Source organism: Aythya fuligula, chromosome 2 (genome assembly GCF_009819795.1).
Source record: "Aythya fuligula isolate bAytFul2 chromosome 2, bAytFul2.pri, whole genome shotgun sequence".
In the NCBI taxonomy this organism is placed as follows: Eukaryota; Metazoa; Chordata; class Aves; order Anseriformes; family Anatidae; genus Aythya; species Aythya fuligula.
In genome coordinates, this window is record NC_045560.1 from 60,161,787 (window position 1) to 60,181,516 (window position 19,730).

At 37.7% G+C, this 19,730-nt stretch overlaps 1 protein-coding gene across 1 annotated transcript in view; it reads left to right on the forward strand.

Annotated features, from left to right (window-relative positions):
* The window catches only part of VPS41 (VPS41 subunit of HOPS complex), a 114,909-nt gene that overhangs the window by 24,109 nt on the left and 71,070 nt on the right, over positions 1 to 19,730 (forward strand). Inside the window, exon 5 of the mRNA XM_032181035.1 lies at positions 16,925 to 16,999. Coding sequence (XP_032036926.1) covers positions 16,925 to 16,999 — 75 coding nt within the window. The remainder of the gene's footprint in view (positions 1 to 16,924; positions 17,000 to 19,730) is intronic.

Consider the following 19,730-nt stretch of genomic DNA (forward strand, 5'->3'; position numbering starts at 1 on the left):
AGAGTAATCTGTTTGGGAAAGACCAGAGTAAAGCATACACAAATTCTTTTCTTCTATTGCTGAAGTAAATGACTTGACTCAAAGACTTGCTCAAATGAAGTGGAGATTTTCTCTGGAGACAGGCATTAAATGTCTTAGACATGTATTCATTCCTCTCTAGGTCAGGCACTTGGAAGAGTTCATTTGTAGTACTGTCATCTTTCTTTTAGGTGCATGACCAAGGCCCTCTTCTTCCACACTGGTTCCTAAAGGTGAAATCCTCATCTTTCTGTGTAAAGATGTAGGGCATTGCCTAGGTGTATAGCAAGTCATAAGGGGTCTTAGTGTCTATTAAAAATTGTGAAACAAAATCCCTGCATCCTCTTTATACCATTCACTCTAATCTGCTATTCTTTGCTTTACTTTTCTTTATTATTGAAGTCCTACCAGTGGCTGCTGGGAGGGTGATTTCTTATGATGAAGTTAAGGTTAGGCCATATAAACCACTTTCTACTCTAAAGCTTTTATGTTGTTACATCTTTTCCAGACTTTTCCTGGCTTCAAGCTAAAGATTTTTGTGCTGCGCCACCTTATAGAGATGGCAATGATTTCTTTATTTAACTATATTTTTTAATTAAAAGCTGCTTTTTAAGATGAAGAATAGGAAGAAAATGTTTATTTCTGTCTATTCTTAGTATATCTTTTTTTTTTTTTTGTAATGGCACAAGCCCTCTGTGCAACAAATAAATTATAACGTCAATCAGGTGGAAAGGGTGATTTATTTATTTATTTATTTATTTATTTATTTTACAATTTGAAGAAAATTTATTTTGATCAAGAAGCACTTGCCTTTTAAATAAAATCTTTTATTTGGATCTACTGGGTGTTGTTGAACCGAACAGTCTGTCTATGCATTAGAGCATTGCTGTGTGTTGAATCGCAAAGAAAACCTACATTTTTATTGAAAAGAAAGCAAGCTACTTCTTGAACTCTTATAGATGCAAAACATTCTCTTGTAAATTCTCTGTGACGAAGAGTATTTTCTCTGGTTACATATTCTCTGATTCTTCATTGAGTCTGGAATGAGCAAGTTCCCTCTGAGAAGTGCTTCTACTGCTGAATAGCTAGTGTGATTCTACCTTGAAGTAGCAAATAGGAAAAAGATTTGAAGTCCGAAATAGGAGAAAGATTTCCAGAGAATTTCTGAAAATCAGTAGCGTTTAAAAATTGTTCCAACTAAATAAAATAGTTTCTTCTTAGAGAGTAGGCAACATTACCTCAAACACAGAAATCTTAAATTATTTGAAATAAACAGTATTCCTTGGGAGTGAGTTTTACAAGTTTTGCATTTTGAAAGATTCCATTTAGCAGATGCTTTCTGTCTTACGGGATGGCAGAAGTAACATGAAGCCTTCCATCTAGAAGAAATCAGTTATGTAATTCAAGGAATTGCTCTGCATTTGAGCCTTGCTCAGTTTTTGTTGTTTTTGTTTTGTTTTGTTTTGTTTTGTTTTAAGCCAAGTTGAGAAGATAAATTACTTTTCTATACATCTCAGTCTGTTAAATGTGTAAATAGGGAAAACAAACCTTACAAGTGAAACTTTAAATCACTAAATCCCAAATACTGTCAGTATGTGAAATAAACCAAAATTAAGAGAGTTTTTTTTTTGTTTGTTTTTGTTTTTATGGGTGATCTTAAGTGTTCCTTTTACACAGTGGTGTAGATATGTTTCATGTTTGAGTCTTGGTGATTTTGCTTCGGCCATAGTTAAGTAAAACTGTACCATAGAGAGGGAGACATAAGGATATTCCCCTTTCATCCCCCCAAAAAGTTACATATATGTAGAAAATACTACTTCTGTTTTAGTCTTCTCAATTTTCCATTTCTCTCTGTTAATCTCAAATAACCATGTTCAATAATTGAAGTGGGCTTGGAAGTTGAACAAATATGAATTTTGTTTTTATGAGAAGTCAGTTTTGTTTTATATTGTCTCACATTTGGATTTGATCCAAATTGTGACACAGAAATAGAGACTGATCTCAGAGGATTTACAGCATAATTAGTTTATCATGTCTTCAGTTCCTGTGAACTTTGAGAGCGAAAACTGACAGGTATGTTGCAGAATCTCTAACATGGTCAATTTCTGGATGATGACCTTCCTGTTGAAGTCTAAATTAATTTAAAAGCAAAAACAAATAAAAAACATTCTGCAAGAAACACTAAAATATAAAGCCTGGTAGCCATATAAGTTCTGCTACCTTAATACTTTGGTTATTTTTTCAATAAATCTTTTAGAACTTCATCCTGTAATGTCCTTAAAATACCCACATTGTTTTGATGTTGAATTACAAATACTGTTTCTAGTGTTGCAAAGATTTATTTGTGTGCTCTATTTTAACCCATAAAATTCACTGAGACTTCTGTGAAACTAACCTCAATGGCTAAGTCTTCAGAACAATCTTTCTTTCATCCTGCTCTTGAAATACCTGATGCTGGATCTGTACCAGGTGGACTACTAGTCTTTTCAGGTTTGCAACTCCTCTTACCAATAGAAGTGAAAATGTTTGTTTTGAAACTGTGTGGGAGATTCTTGGTTTGGGGAGAATTACAAGACAGGAATTTGTGGGGGTTGCCTTGGGTGGTGCTGGTATCTCAGTGGCCACACTTGCAATTCTTGCATGATCTCCTTTACTCCTTGCTTAGTGTGTTTTTAGCTCTCACCAGTGTAGCTGTCTTTGACAATGTCAGCCACCTAAGATTAACTGATATGCATCCTCAAATAACGTATGTTTGACAAACTGGTGTTCTGTTGTATTAGGGTTCAGTGCATTGAGTGAGATGAAATGTGTCAAACGTACTGAAAATTATTACTAAAAGGAAACAAGAAAGGGGGGGGGAAAGCCTACTAATGCCACTGAAAAGGATGATGCAGGACTGATTCACAGCATGTTAATTCCAAATGCCTTTCCATCTTTCTTTTCCTCTTAGACTGTCTACAATTTATTAATATAATTATTGCTTCGACTGACATGTTGTGGATTAAGGACTTGTAGGTATGAAGAAAGCTGTATAAACATGTTTAGTTAAGTAACAAATCAAAAACCTTCTAAAGGGCAAGAAAACCTGTCCCCGTTCTGGTCTTCTAATAAACATCAAACTTAAAGCAAAAACAGTAAGAAGTCTTGGCTGGTGCCAGTGATACTCTGTCAGGAGTGGAAATGCAGCCTATTTTACAAGTAGGGGACGATTTAAATGTTTAATGCATCAGAGGTGCTTCAAAGATGATGCATGAGCCTAGAAAACAAATGTAAATAGCATTTTAAAGCTTCTATTAGTGCAAAGAAGTTGTAGTAGTCTTTGCATGCAACATTCGTGAGCTGTTCAAGTGTGCTGGAATTTCAGAAAGAGAGAATGAAACAATTAAGTAGAGGTCCATTTTTTGTAGATTTCTTTTTCCCCCAAACTCTTTTTTTCTGCTTCCCATTGTGTAGTATTAATCATTTCTTTGTGTTTTTTTTTTTTTTTTTTAATCAGAGTGTCAGTAATCCAAAGTCACCAGGTCCTTCCTGCTACCTTGAAAATTCAAAGGGGAGTTCCTTCAGTTGTAAGGTTATTGTCCTTAGACTTAAGAAAGTTAGAGCACTTGCAGCCTCTGGAGCAAGAGTGTTGCTTGCTTAAAGATGAATCAATGGTCTGTTGGTGTTGCCGATACCTCAGAAAGTTGCAAACAAATGTCAGAGGTTTCTGTTGGCTTGACACACTTTTGAAAGAGTTTAATTGCTAACAAGAAAACCATATTTTCTAACAAAGCAGCAGCAGTTGCTGAGCACTGAATGCTGTTGCTGGAATTGATGCAAACTCCACTAACTGTTGAGAGAGATAATGCAGCATCTTTCAATGGGGGAGGTAACTTTTAGCATTTGATTGTATAATGAAGAAGTTGTTTTGAATGGAACTTTACATGAGAGTTTAAGACTAAGATGATATAAATGTCACTTATTTTGACAGGCTACTTAAAATTCCCTGTTTATTACTTTAACTACATCATTTTAGTTGTCACTGTCAGACTATGAAAAAAGACTTAGTCGGGAAATGAAACGAAGCAATGGAATTTAGAGTAAAGATCTGGGTAGCTCTGTGTTAGTATTTGCAGTGTGTCAGTGTGCCTGTTAAATTTGAAGCTGAAATCCTGCTATTTGTTTAAAAAAAAAAAAAAAAAAGGCATGCTGCTATAAATGTGGGCTCCAATAAAATGAAGTAGAAAATTCATGTTCTGATAGGAAAGTGTGTTTATGCAGTGTGTTTGTCCTTCCCTTCTGTGGGGCCTATCAGCCATGTTGGTGGTGCCGTCCTATGGCTTCAGGGCTCTAAGTTTAACCCCTAGCTCAGCCCAGTGGGAAAACTGGAGAAAAGTGACATTCTGCAGTGTTTTGCTCTGAAGACTTTGATGTCGACACCCAATTTAATAGCCTTCCTTCTATTTCTGTCTACCTGTATTTTCATTTTAGCTGTAGATTATTTGGAAATTCAGAGCTTTCTACAGTAGTTGTGGGAGTCCAGAGGTTTTCTTTATAGTAGTTGTGGGAGTAACTCTCATGGCCTTTGGGTCTGTAATTTTGGATCTTATAAAGGGTTGGAAAGTGTGTATTATGATGCTTTCCTGTTATTGTGCCTACAAACCACTCCAGGTTGTTTGTAATCTGGAGTGTTTTCAATGGGAACTATGATGCTACTGAATATTAGGACCCTTCCTTAGCAGGTGTCATAGTGTACCCTGCACATGTCTGTCATTTGATGAGGAGTTATCTTGACTGGGTACTGTTGTGGCGTTAGAGCTGTTATTTTGTAGGTCTATAAAAGTTTCTTGTATGACAAATCACAGAAAACTCGGAGTTGGAAAGGACCCATGAGGATCATTGACTCCAAATCCTGGCTCCCCATGGTACTACCTAAAATCAAAATATATGCCTCAGAGCATTGTCCAAATGCTTCTTGAACTCCAGCAGGCTCGGTGCCATGACCACTTCCCTGGGGAGTCTGTTCCAGTGCCTGACCACCCTCTTTGTGAAGAACCTTTTCCAGATATCCAGCCTGACCCTCCCCTGTCCCAGCTCCATGCCGTTCCCTCGGGCCCTGTTGCTGTCCCCAGAGAGCAGAGCTCAGCACCTGCCCCTCCGCTCCCCTCATGAGGGAGCTGCAGGCCGCCATGAGGCCTCCCCTCAGCCTGCTCTGCTCGGGGCTGAGCAAACCAAGGGACCTCAGCTGCTCCTCATATGTCTTCCCTTCTAGACCTTTCACCATCATTGCTGCCCTTCTTCAGACACTCTCTAATAGTTTTATGTCCTTCTTATATTGTGGTACCAAAAACCTCATGCAGTGCTCAAAGTGAGGTTGCGTCAGCTCAGAGTGGGACATTCACTTCACTCAACAAGATTGAAACAAAAAGCCTCTTGTAGAAGTTTTGTACATCACCTTTTATCCACCGTATCCCTCTTACCTTGAATGGAGTGTTGGAAGAATTTTTATTTGAATAAATAGATCAGATTGATGTGGAAAGTATTTGTTATTAATAGATATATTGCTTGGTGTCTGGGTGAAATATGGAATATTCAGTCATGTCATGTACAGTTAATTTTTGTAAGCTCAAAACTGAAGGAAAGATGGCTATTACTTTCAATTATTCTTTCAAGCTTGTAACTTGTAATAGCTGTAGCTTAATGCAGAGTAATGTAGAAAGTTTAATTGGGAGTATAGGCTCGGCTACAGAAGATCTTGGGTGGTCCAGACACTTGTTTTTTAAACGAAGTTAGCTTGTACAAGTCAAACATAGGCTTGTGTAGTCACAAACAGTAATCTGTATGCTGTATATTTAATTTCTATCAAAATTATAAAGCTTGTGTACTTTATCAGCTGTTTCTGGGACTGCAGTCATTTCTTCCTTCTTTGACTTTTCACCAGCAGCTATGTTGTCCTTCTTTTGAAAAGGATGTCAACCCCATCCTTAGGCTGAATGTCTTTCTATAACTTCATTACTCTTAACATGCATGGGGTTTTTTGTTTGTTTGTTTGTTTTCTTGACATAGAAGCATAGGAAGAAGTTTTCTTTTTGTTCTTTAATATCCATCGCTTTTCTTCAGAGTGGATAGGGTATCTTACTGTCTGTCAGTTGTATGTCATGACCAACACTTAAGGTACTATGTTCAGGTACCTTAGAATCCCTCCTCAATGTCACTGATTTTAGAACGAGTTTGTTAATGTCACTCTTTAGTGAGGTACAGGGCTGTTACTAAATACTGTTTTGTCACAGTCATCTAGAGATAGCAAACAAGTCAGTTTCTGTTGATTTAGTAGGATTCTATCCTGCTCTGGGGCTTTCTCAAATAAATTTTTAATATCTGGAAAATTGTAGGTGAAAATACCGCATTATAGGAGAATGATAGACATTTAGAACATTAATTCTATAGCTTTTACTGTACCCTGTTGGTTAACCAAAGGGCAAAGTTTTCAATGTATTTTTTATTTTTTTTCATCAGACCTTGCGGGAGCTCTGAATCTATTTTTGTGAAAGATCAAATAGAAGACCTACTGTAATTCTGCTAAATATATTTACATGTGGCATTTTCAAACAAAATTACTTGTGACATTATGCAGAAACATCAAAAAAAAAAAGTTCTTTTTGTTTGGTTGTTTGTTTTTTTTTTTTTTTTTCCCAAACTCTTTCACCATCCGGGTTTGGTAATATTTGTCGCTTGAATGTAAACTGCATCTTGTATCTTGTGGTTATTTAGAAAATTTATTTTCTTTGCAACTTTAATGGCTTTTTTTTGTTTGTTTTAAATTTCCTACACACCATAATTTGACAATTAAGCAACAAAGTTTATTTGCTTTTAAGAATAACACAGAAACATAGCTTCTAATTTGAAGGACATAACCGTGCACATAACTGTTAAAGAAACAACCATATACAGTATTATTTTTTCCTATCAGATTTAAACAGAGTATTATTTTACTAGAGTGTAATTGACACCTAAAAGAAACCCTCAGAAGAGTGCCAGTATATTTCAAACAACTGTTAATACAGGGTATTTATATTTTTCTGTTCCTTCCATTGGCTTTGTCCCTGGCAAGACTAGGTTGTTCTCTCTCTTGGAAGAAACCTCAGATTCTCAACCATTGGGGATGTCTGTGCCCTACTAGGAACTTGACCAAGTTTGACCAGGTGATTTTTACTGGCCAAAGGCATATTTTCAGTGCTTTGCCTGTTCCTTTTTCCAGTCATCTCAAAAGCATATTGTGCCACATCTGTCTCATACCCTCCCCAAGTCCTCTTTGTTGATATGCTGCTGGACTACTGGGCCAACTTGCTCTAGAGTTTTTATTACCAGCAATGAAACAGTAAGTTTCAGGTTACACAGATGTGTCTTCTAAATCCTTACAACCTTTAAAAGCATAGGAAGGATATGGGAAAGTTTGCCTTCGAAGAAGCTGGTATACTGCTGATTCCTAGAGCTGTTTTCCTTTTGTTAAATGGCATATTATACCTGAATGACATTTTTGTGTACACCGAAGGCAGGCACTTGCGTGCACGTATAAAAATAATAGCAGTTAGCTTGTCAGAATTATTCAGAGTTCTGGCATTAATAAAATATTCTTTGCATTATTAAATGTTTTCGTAGTTAGAAAGTCCAAAGCAACTGAGTTCTGGAGGACAATGTTTTTTATATAAGTTGACATTAATGATAGAGCTGCAGCCCTTTGTTTCTGTTAACAATAAAAATGCAACACTACTTAAAACATAGAATGACATAACAGGGGCATAATATGATGAACAAAACATGAAGGCAAAACTAAGCCTTTTTTTCCCATAGGGGGTAAGATATTGTTGATAATGAACTTTGTAAATCTAATGAAGATGCACATCTAAAGGATGAGACCAACTTGCTTTAAAAGACATGACAGTGTATAGTAGTTTTTGTTGCCCTCCTGATGCAATGCTAAATATGGACAGTCCAGATTTCACTGGTCTTGGGTGTTAATATCCTCATATTGCTTGTTGACAAAAGTAGCTACTTAAAAGCTGATCATCTCTATTGTGACACTGCTGAGGAAGCTAGTTCCACTCACAGTCCTGTGGCACAGAGAAATAAGTAAAAGATTAAGAAATGATAGAAATCTGCTGGTTTTGTGTTTAGCATTGCAACCCCAACTCAGAACAGAAATCTGTAATTGCTACAGGCCTTGGCAGTTCTTGAAGATAGGAGCTTTGAAATGTGAGCAGTATAAAGATGGAAGAATGAATGGATCTGCTTGCGTTTTTGGATCTACATTAAATAAAGTTTATTATAAGCAAGGATATCTACACTTGCTGTTATTGAAATAGAGCCTCTTTATATGCAAATGCCTTGTGAAAGTTGCACAGGATCAATTCATCTTCACATTTAGCTTTCCCTGTCTTACTGCCACAGTAAGAATACTGCATGTGATTTGCCACTTATAGTAAGTTACAGTGCACTTCAAGATTAATGGTTTCTACTTGTGTGAGTACTCTCCTCCCTCTCCCCCCATCTTTTTGATTTGCAGATTTTTTAGGATCCTGTCAAGAATCCAAAACCTGAAATTGATCATTGTTGAGGATCTCTCTGCCAGGTTTGTGAGACTTGCTCAAATGACACAGTTGCAAATAAAAGAAGTTTCTGACTTGGTGTCCGAAGAGAACAGAATACTTTCAGTAGTCAAGAAATGTATTTATTCTTGCGGACAGCTCTGTGCAAGTGTTGATAACGGGATGTTATCAACATGGAAAAATGTCACTTCAGTTTTAGCTATTGGCTGAACTTCAGCATTGATCACCCAGTGTAATATTCAACAATACCAAGGATGTGACTAGCTATGTCTTTTTTTCAGCCAGGAAAGGGAGTTCTTCATTCATATGGGAGATCTTTTCACTGGTTGCAGTAGATACTGGACTGGGATCATCATCTATAGTAGAATGGTTGGCAGGCTAAAATAACTGGGGAAAAAATAGTGCAGTTTTTCATTGCAGGAGCTCATAGAAGGATGAAAACTGTGTAGCTGTGGCAAGGATAATAGCCTTGTAATGGGCATATGGAAAAGCAGGGATGCTGGGCGCCCTGTGGTCATGTCCTCTGTCCTGTGTTATGTCAGGGAGGGGGATTGTCATGGCTGTGGTGAAAACCTTCCTGGAAGTGATGCTGGCAAAACAATGAATGACCCCTGAAAAGGATAGTCAAAAGCCTCATTGCTTCTTTAAAAGTTGGTCAAAGCACCAATAAAATAATCTCTAAAGAAAACCTGTCCTGACAAGAACATGCACTGTATGACCTGGTTGGCCTCTCCCATCAGTCACTTCTTTCAACTGTGGTTTATCAAGAAATGGAGGAAAATCTCAAACTTCCCACTTCTAAATTCTACAAAATCCTGTTAAATGTGTTAATGACAGTGCTGGTGTTTTTCTATTAAAAACAGCCTGTGAAAGTGCCCCAGTAAGTTTGATCCTCAGAGTTCTATATACGTTTTTTGGTATTGTTCTCCAAGGCTCAATTTATAACATGGTAGCCTGTGTGGAAACTCATGTTCCGTGATGAGTTCTCCAAGTTCGCAGTGCTTGGGGAGCCATTCTGAAAAGAAAGCAGTTAGAGAAATCAGTGAGGTGAGCCTCCAGGTGGCCTGGAATAGTCTTCTCCCACCATGTGCTGCGTTTTCTGAGGCACATATACGTAGTTATCACCTGGAGCCCTTACTCGGCTCCCCAACATCAGCCCTTACTTCAGCCCTGCCCGTAAGTGTGTGCTGGGGAATATTGTTCCATATTCTCAGATGCTTTAATACAGAGATAGCAACAGTGAAGTAGAGGCATGCTTAGGACATTTCATCTTTGAGGCCTTGCAGTTACGCAGTGGATGGTGAAGGGGACCTGGGGAGAGAAGGGAAAGGGAGTAATTTGTTTGCCGTGGCACAAAGCTCCCAGAAGGAAACAGCTTTACACGCCAGTGTTTTAAGAGAAATGAGATTCTGTTTTGGATGTGTCAGGAATTAGCTAACAGTTAAATGCGGCTAGGAGGAGGTATAGGCTTTCAATATAGATTTGTTTTCAATCATAGCTTGGTCATTCCTAGACGAGCATTTTGATTATCTAGCAACTACTACAGGTTTAGGGAGATCCCTTGTTAATTTTTCTCTTTGGATGTATTTTTGCTTAGTCCCTGTAGTTGACAAACAAGATTAAGGGATTCACTGATGTGGAAAATATTGAAATCACTGTAGGCTTTTTGGTCTTTCTCACTTCCTTAGACCGTATATTAGAGATTCCTTGTCCTCATATTCCCTTACATTCCGACAAGCTTTTGAGATCTTTCTGTTTTGTAGGCAAGGTTTGCCTTCCCGCAGACAAAATAAAAGTTAATGTTGTTATTGTTCTGTGTCCCAGACCTTGTCACTCTCCCCAGCCTTCCCCCCTCCCTTTTTGTCTAACCAATATAATCTCCCATTTTTCATTTGGAGAATGACAGATTCAAGAGTGTTATAGGAAAAGCACTGGAGCAGGAATCCTCACTTATCAGAATACTACCAGTATTGCTGAACAAAACCTCTTTGGTGTGGATATTAGTACATTTTCATCAAATGAAAATTCATATTGTAAAGTCAGAATATGCTATTTCTATTGGAGACAGTGGCAAACAGCTTGTTCTGTAACTTTTAAAGCTGCCTTTTCAATTTAAACCTTCGTTTTGCTACGTTTCTCAGATGTGCATATGTACATAGATGTATATGTACTTATATGATGTTGTATGTAATCCATGATATAGCATCAAAATTTGCTTTTGTGGATTTTTTTTCACTCTATTGTGTTAGTAAGACTCAACAAATACGCAAACCATGCATAAGTCAGTACAGCACCATAATATTTTTTAAATATTGACGGTGTCTTCAACTGTTTGCTGTATTTCCTGTCACCTCCTCTCACTTCCCAAAATGAAAAGGCCTTAAAAAGTAGAAGTTGTTTTTTGGCCAGTTAGTTAAATTAGGCTTTCTTCTAGGTGGGCTGAGGTTATCATTTCAAATTGGAAAGACACCCCTGGAGAAAGAACGTTCAGTACTTGCCAAGTCCTCTCTTTTTTTTTTTCCCAGTAGTCTTAACAACATTGTTTTTCATTATTCAGTGGTGTATAGAACATCTAATAATATGGGTGCAAAAGCTGAAGAGTTGAGGCTTTATTTAGAGCAAGTTCCTTATTCTGCTAGTGCAAGGCTCATATATAGAGAGCATCTTTGCTTAAATATGACAATAGCTAAGGCAGTTTGTTTACAAATCAGCATTTGACACCAGACCTCCATGGTAGAAGTAATCGCTTCCATTGGAAAGAAGTATTTCCACCATTTTAATGGTGGAAACAATACAAACAAAAAGGTAGTAACTCATATTCCCGTGGATTAACTTTTTAAAAAGTGGGGTTGTATTGCTGAACACTAGAATTGTACATGTTTATGTGAATGTTGTGCAGATGGAAACACATGGGTAAGTGTAAAAGGGGAACTTTTAGGAGACAGGTTTGTTTAATTTTCTTATTACAGTTTAAACTCTAGTTTATATAGTTTTCCTGTAGTATGAAGAGCAGCTACAGAATGGTTAGGTAGATAACAATGTAATGCAGCAAAAAAGACTTAGAGATGATTGTGTCCTGTGGGTAAGTATACATGTATATGCATGCATGTGCATAGGTGGGTAATTAAGAATCTTTGGATTAATTTAAGGAAAGTTCTTGAAAATTCTTCTTAAAGAGTGGATGAAAATGCTGCATAAACGGCTTGTGTTAGCGTTGGGAACCTCTTGAAGTAGAACGAGCAAGTATGATCGAACACTGCTTTGCTTTTCACACTCTTAATGTGTTTGTTGCTTGCCTGCTAACCATGGCTAAAAGGCATGAAGTCACAGGCAACTATTAAAACGTTTAGATTCCTAGCTTGTAAATATTGCATTTCTCACAGAATTGGAGTGAAATCCAGTCTTATGTTTCTTGTTCATCCAGTTCATATCCATTGGGATGCAGCATTTGTGAAAGAATCAATTATCCATTTGTTAGTCAGAAGAGCTTTACAAATTATACATTAGCAGATTGATTTCTCAGGTTCACTGTTGGGGGACTGATAGTATAAGGTGGGTTGATGATGAGTGTCAGGGGAGAAGGAGTTGCCACAAAGAACACAATTAAAAGAAGCTTTCTGAGTGGCCGTGAATTTAGTCCTAATTGAAGAGCTGACATAATCCATACTAAGTGCATTTATTTCAAGCATTTTTACATTAGGTAATTGATTAGTGCATGAGGTACATTTGTTGGTAGATGCTCGATTTTCCTTTCCTTTAAATTTAGAGTTTTCCAAAAGCCTGTATTTAGATCTGTTTGAGCAAGATCCCTGCTAGCTCTTTTTCCTTCTCCTTAAACTTTTCTTTCTTCCATTAAGGTAACATTTTTTTTGTTCTGTAGTGTCAGCTTGACATTATTGATTTTGAACAGTCAAACTTACTTATGTTGTCGAGAATTCCAAACATGTCTCCATCAGAAAGAAAACTGCAGCTAATGGAAATTCAGCTGAAGACATTTCTTCCTCCTTTGCCAGAACTTCCACACTTTATGAAATTCAGAGGCTGTTCTCAGGTTAATCAGTTCAGTGTATCTCCCTTCCTAACTAGCAGGATCCTCCTTATTGCCGGACTTGAATCATTTCGATTTATAGATACTGTGTGTGTTACTGCTACTTATTCAGTCCTGTAAGTATCCTTGTGACTAAAAGAAGTTGGTGGTGGTTTTTTGGTTTGCTTGTGCTTTTTTTTTTTTTTTTTTTTTTCTTTCTTCCCCCCCCCCCTTTTTTTTTTATTTCCCTTGGTTGGCCTAAAGATAGTGGTCCTGATTAGGTTAAAAAAAAATATTGCCCAAAGTAGTGCTAATTAAATAATTGTTAGCAACTCAGAATTTTATACACAGGTGCCCAGGTTTTTATGGCATAGGATTTGAGATCAGTTCATATTTATTATTGAGTAATACGTGAGTAGGGTTTTCTTAAGTTGTGGATTAACACTTTTTGACCTTACTGTTGCAATTCTTTTTTTTTTTTCTTTTTTTTTTTTTTTTAATATGATGCCTATAAATTTGGAGGTTTTTCCTCCCCCTTTACTTCTGTCCCTCAAAAAAAAAAAAAAAGTTTAAAACAGCTAGCTGACCAAACCCCAGAGCATTTCCTAGTTCAGACTGTATCAAATGATCAGTCTTCCAGATGGCAGTGGCTTAGTGGCTCTGTGTCCTCTCTGACCTTCAGCGATTCTTCTTATTTTGTCAACCTGTGCAGGTAGATGCTGCAGGAGGGGTGCTTATGCTTTAAAAACCAAACCTATTCCTTTTGATAAACAAATTAAACTCTTCAGTTGGGACAGTTGGAATAAAGTTTAAAACAAAATGTTTTTTTAGTAACATTTAATTTATATATATATACACACACTATATATATATATTTAATATCATACATATATATTTAATATATAAATAAAATAACTATATTAGAAAAAGGAAAGGGAGGGAAAGCCACAAAATTGTCTGTGCTTCTTTTTTCTGAAATCTCAAAATTATCCACAACCTGTTGATAGGATATAAGTATGACTAATTTTGAAATGGTAAGTACCTTTGCTGGCTGGCATGCAGACATGTATTTATAAAAATAACTAATCTGAATAGATGATTCTAGGAGAAACACCTTGGATTTAGATAGCACACTAATTTTATTGGTGGTCTCTTATTTCTGATTTTCGGGATAGCTTTATGTACATATCTTAAATGGCTTTACTGTGGAATATAATTCTGGAAATTATAGCTTTGTTGTTACTCAATGCCAAACTAGTTCCTGGCACTGGAGTTCTTCACCTTGCTAGAACTTTACTGTAAAATGCATTTAATATTCAGACTTGACCGTTATTGAGTTTGTGGTCTATCATCACTTTCTGAGTTGCATGGCAAGTTCTGACTGGTAAAGTCAGCAAGCAGGCTGGTAACCAACAGTGCCAATTCAGCATGAGCTATGGAAAAAAAAAGTTTTTTTTTTTTTTTATTTTTTTTTTCCGTGATTGCTTTACTTCGTGTATATCATCTAGCATAGTGTCTTCTGTTGGAAATTAGCTGAAAGTCTTTGTCAGTGAGCAGCTCTGCTTTTAGATGAATTTGTCTTCCCTGAGTGTCCTCTGCGTACAGTACAGACAACAGGGAAAAAATGCTGGGAAGGAAGTGAAAAAAGGAAAAGTTAAAAATAAATGATAGAAGTATTTGGCATTCAGAAGGCTTGAAACAAGTTGCCAGTTATATACAGTGTCATGAAATACCACATCTACTTGATTTCTTCCTAACAAATTTCTACTTAACAAACATTTCTGAAGTATCGTGTGCAATTTTCAATGTGAAAAACGCACATAATGTGAAATAATGTACGTGGTGAAGTTTTGCCTTGCTAGACACCATTTGGTTACCTGAGCACAATCACACATTTAATCTCCAAAGTGTGCTGTGCAGCCTCCAAACAGCAGTGTGATGGATTAAGTCCATCATCCTGCTCTTCTGCCTCATCTTTTATAGATAATTAACACAACCTTCCTTGCCTGCTTACCGCACTTTGTTTTTTGAGCATCAAACTTTATCCAAGCCATTTACCAGCACGGTGGGAACAGTGTGGACCTACAGGCTGAGCTGTTGGCTCTTCTGGCCTGTCTTTTGTTTCTTTTCATCTTGGGCTTTCTTGCCCCTTGAAGGAATGCCACTAAATCTGTTCTTGCTGTCCTGCAAGCACTGACAGCAGGTTTTAGGTGCTGGAGAGATGAGAAGGGTGGGGCTGACTGAACACAGGAACTTAGCGTATGGCCCTGTGTCTGGGTAGTGCTATTTCAGGGTGGACTTTCTGCCTTTCCAGTTGCAGAGTATTAAAAGATGAGAACCTCTGTGAGGAAGTTGTCGCAACGGCAACTTAGATACCACTGAGATACATGCTGTTTTTTTTGTGGGTGCCTGTCTGCCCACCTCCCTTCTCACCCCCCCACCACCCCCCCAGCAGAGACAAAAATCTTCTCTTGCACCTTTCTGAGCAAACCAGAAATTTAGAAAGGCATTTCCAAGGTATTAGCCAGGTGTGGGTGTAGCATCTGAGAATCAGAGCTTTCGTGAGGCCACTGACCACACCAGCAGGCCGGTGGACATGAGTTGTGCCCCTCAGTGGATGCCCCAGCTGTGGCAGGAGGAACAAGCACCAGCTGTCTGCACGATCAGGGCCGTGCTCACTTCTGGCTTTCAAACGCAGCGAGTCACCATATCCACCCTGCGGCAGATGAAAATACAGCTGGAGCACATAAATCAAGGGAAGTTGGCTTGATGGCTTCCTTGGCAGTGCGCTTTTTGGCAGGCAACACAGGGTGGAAAGCCCGTGTTGTGATAGGCAGCAGCCGCGGTATTTCCATGCAGCGCTCCCTGATGACCAAGAGCGATGTCTTCTGCATGCAAGGAAACAGAAGAGCAAAGGCAGCATCCTTTCCCCAGCTGCAATGCAGCATGCAGTTGTTCAACCTTGATTAGAAAGAAGATTTTAGAGAATGAAAACGTAATTTATGCAAATGCTAGTGTTCTGTGGTTGTTTGTTTGTTTGTTTGTTTGTTTTTTCCCAAGGTGGAGGTGAGGAAAACTTCATTTTCCTGAGTTACATTTTGTGTTTGTGTGAAAGAAAAGGCGAAAAGTTTTGCAAAGACTCTGAGAAGACCTGAGTTTTATCCCCTATAGGATGTTCATCTGAACAGCGTGTTTTCATAAAACTTTTAATGGTGGTGTAATTCCACCTGCCATAGCATCTGTAAGGACTTGTGGTATTTTAGGCACACATCTGTAGCATCTAATGTGACCCCATGACTCTAGCACTCTTCCAGTGATGCTTTCTTTTCATACAAACCTATGATGAATTTCTCTTTTAAGATGCTCAGAATCACAGAGGTGATCTGTTTCATGGTGTCATCTGTTCAAAACTTTGTAAGGGTTTGAAAAGTTATTCTTAAATATCTAAGAGAGATTGACTTGGGTAAGGATCCTTCAGTGATGCTTGAAATGATGATATATTACGGAGGGTGAAATCAGGTTCATAGTACATAAGAAGGTTCTTGATATTTAATATAATTGAAAGTTGTTTTTTTATACGTGAGAGGATATGCACAGCATTACCCAAATAATGTTATGTTAGTCCTCAGTACTTAAGGACAGATGTTTAAGCTAAAGTAAACAGTAACAACTGTCTAACCCTGCAGGATAGAAGTAAAAGAATATCTTAAATGGATAGGAAAAATGAAAATTTATTAAATTGGTGCAGTCTTGAGGCTTTTCTCAATATTTCTCTGAGTACAACTATGTTGCACTTCAATACCTTCTAATACTAGCTTCTGAAAACACTATTAGAGGCAAAAATGAAAGCCAGAGAAGGGATTTGCAGGAAGAAATAATTACCAGTACAGCCATCAGACCAAACCAGAAGAATTTTCAGTTGCTTTGATGCCTGTGTTGTCAGCATGTTTTATGCTGAGTTTTGAGAGCAGGAGAGGTTCTTAATGAGTAGCCGTGGTGCATAGGCTCAGGTGCTCCAGTCCTGGGAGCCTGGACCTTTGTGGGGGCTCTAGGCCTCTGAGGCAGGTAGCTACAAAAAATGTCAGGGTTCTGGGTCAGGCAAAAGGCTGGAAAGAAGGCTGTGTTTTGGCATTATTGGAAACAGACCTATTCTGTGATTTTTGGATTTGTGCAATTTAACATCGTACAACCTTTCATACATAAATCTCAGAAAGCGTAGAGGTCATTAAAGCATATGATTGCTGCTGCAACTTTAAATGTAACTTTAAAAGTCTTTTTTCTTTTCTTTCTCTAGAGCCCGGTGAAGATAAATCAGATCAGTCTGGATGAAAGTGGAGAACACATGGGTGTTTGCTCAGAAGATGGCAAGGTACAACTAACCCATTTGTGTATCTAACAAGGAAAAAGGCAGCCCTTCGTGTTAAACCTGTGATAACTGTGATACTTGTGGGGTTAATTCTTGCATTTAGCACCACTTTGCCCATCCATTTTGAGAACTGGGCTCGCCTTTGAATACTCAAAATTAAAGTCAAATATATTTTGCGCAAATGTGCTGTAGGAAAAGTAATTACAAGAATGTCAATAATGTAACTGGTATTAAGCTGATTAACAGCTGTGGCAGGAGGACACGTCACCTTAATCATTACTGCTGTGCCAGTTATACTTCAGTGACTAGTCTGCTGTTCCTGCAAGACAGTAGTTTAATGCCTTTCTGCTATAAATCCACAAAATTGGATTTTGTGGGCATGATTTCTGTGGGCTGGTGGTTTTCATTTTCACACACGTTATGAATGTTTCTCTTGAATTATAGAATCTTTTGATAAGCAATCATAGTTTATCAGAAGAATAAAGTGTCTTACAAGAGCCACATTAAATAAATGTAAAATCAATATATGTACAGTTTCCTAAAAAACTGGCACCTACTTCCTTGACTGAGGACATACATCATTTGTGCAGTGTATAACTAACAATTATCAGTGCTTCTCTGGAATGTTGAGCTGTGACATTTAGTGGTTTTGGTGATTGATTTTCCACTTATAAGAATGTCTTTTTTGTTTTTAAGTCGATGGCAGTCTTTTCTAATGTTGGTTTGCAATGATAAAATTCTAATGCACAGGGTGTTTTTAAGCTTCTGTTTTGAATATGATGTTCATATACAAATGCAGTGCATTAAAAATAATTTAAATCATTTCTCAATTTCCACCTGACTTCCTGAGTAGAACATTTCTTATAGAGTAGATGTGGGGGGAGGAGGAGTGTTGGTGATCCTAATGGATTTATCCTATTCAGTGTAAGATGTATAAATGAAAACTAAAATTTAATCTTGCAATAGGCAAAATGGGGAAACAACCCCTTTAGACTGTATGAACTTTGATTTTTTCCCTTCCAAACAGGTAGTTTTTTTTCTGCAACAGGCAGAGAGCCACTTTATGTATCCAAGCTTTTTGTTTCTCAGAGATCTCTTGATGTCAGTATCTTGACACAGTAATTGGGATACTAGTGCCTATCAAAGTGGGTTGTAGAATTTTACAGCCTGTGAGAAACACAGCAACAGTATCCTAATTGTCTTAGCAAGATAAGGGAAGGGTCAGTAATTGTGCACAGTAATAAAAAATGTTGAGCTTGCATTGGTGGTTGGGGTGTTTTGAATGGTGAGGGGGAATGAGCACTTGCTGTAAGGACTCCTTAGATATGATCGTGAATTACTGACTTGAAATGTATATGTTGCAGTAAGGCTACAAGCCACGCTTTTTTTTTTCAATATAATACATTAATCTTAAATTATGTATTTGATTGCAGAAATATTCAGAAATTCATTATCCCTGTTCTGATGCGGCTGTGTTTGAAAAGGACAAAATTCTATTACTTTAAATGATGAATCTGCCTTCATTTAGTGAAATAGGTATTGTGGATCCAGTAGGTGACACTGTGCGCTATACAAGACAACCTAAACTTTGTTGCTAAAGCTAATTCAGATAATGCTTTTGACACAGGGTTGCAGTAACAAGTGCAATATGAACCACGCTTGTGTTCATGAAGTCCAGGGACATTGCAACCTCACCACACTGTACACTAAACACTTAAAAGATCTAACTACGTGTTGGACTAACTACAAGATTTAAATCCTCTTTTAACTCTATTGTGTTCTCTTTCTCTCCAGCCCCACTGTGTTTTAGAAGTTAAACTTTTGACTTTACTCAGAAATGTGTGTTTTTATAAAAGAATCCACCCAAGGAGCGGGTGAAAGCACATACCAGTATGTTGTGCTGCTGTATAATAAAAAGGCAGAAATTCCTGGCTAGATAATATAGCACTTCAACGTTCTTGGTCATAGGAAAAGTGTAACTTCACCCTCCATGTATCTCTCTTTCCTTACCTTGGTGAGTGTGCTTGTATTGTAAGAAGTTAAATGCTTGTTCAAGTGGTTGCAAGATTATCATTAATTCAAATAAATAAGCAGAAATAATGAACTGCTTGGAGGGAGGGAAGGGGGAGGAAAAGAAACAAGTTAATTTTGTTAACCGTGTTTCAAACAAACAAGAAGGATATGATAACAGCTGTGCATTTTGAGCTAACTAGGTTGATGTATGTATTTTCTACAAATCACTGAAGATGTGTCCCACAGGCCACTGCAAAAGCTTCTTGCAGTAGGCAGGGAGTGCATTTTCCCATATCAGAGTGAATCCAACATGAGGGAGATGGAAACCATTTGCCTCTCAAAGGAAGGCTTGAAGCCTTTTTCTTGTATCTGTTCTGCTGTATTCTGCATTTCATTTTACTGCTTTTTCTTTCTTTCCACACTCAAATTACATCTAGACTAACGATGTTGACTGAGGTTGGAATAGCAGCAAAGTGCAATTCTCTAATCGTTTTCTTGTCAGGCAGCATCCAGATGCAATATCAACACCTGGCACATGCATGTCATACACTCCCAGTTGCTTTTGGGAGTCACTTTTTTTTTCCATACTTCAAGTTTTTTTCTTTGAAAATGTTCCTTGCCAGTGGACTCTCTGCAGCTGATCAACATCTCCATGGAAAGCAACAGAAGTCACCCCCCACACACCATTTCGGTATGGGCCAGGTGTTGAAATATGAGGGTA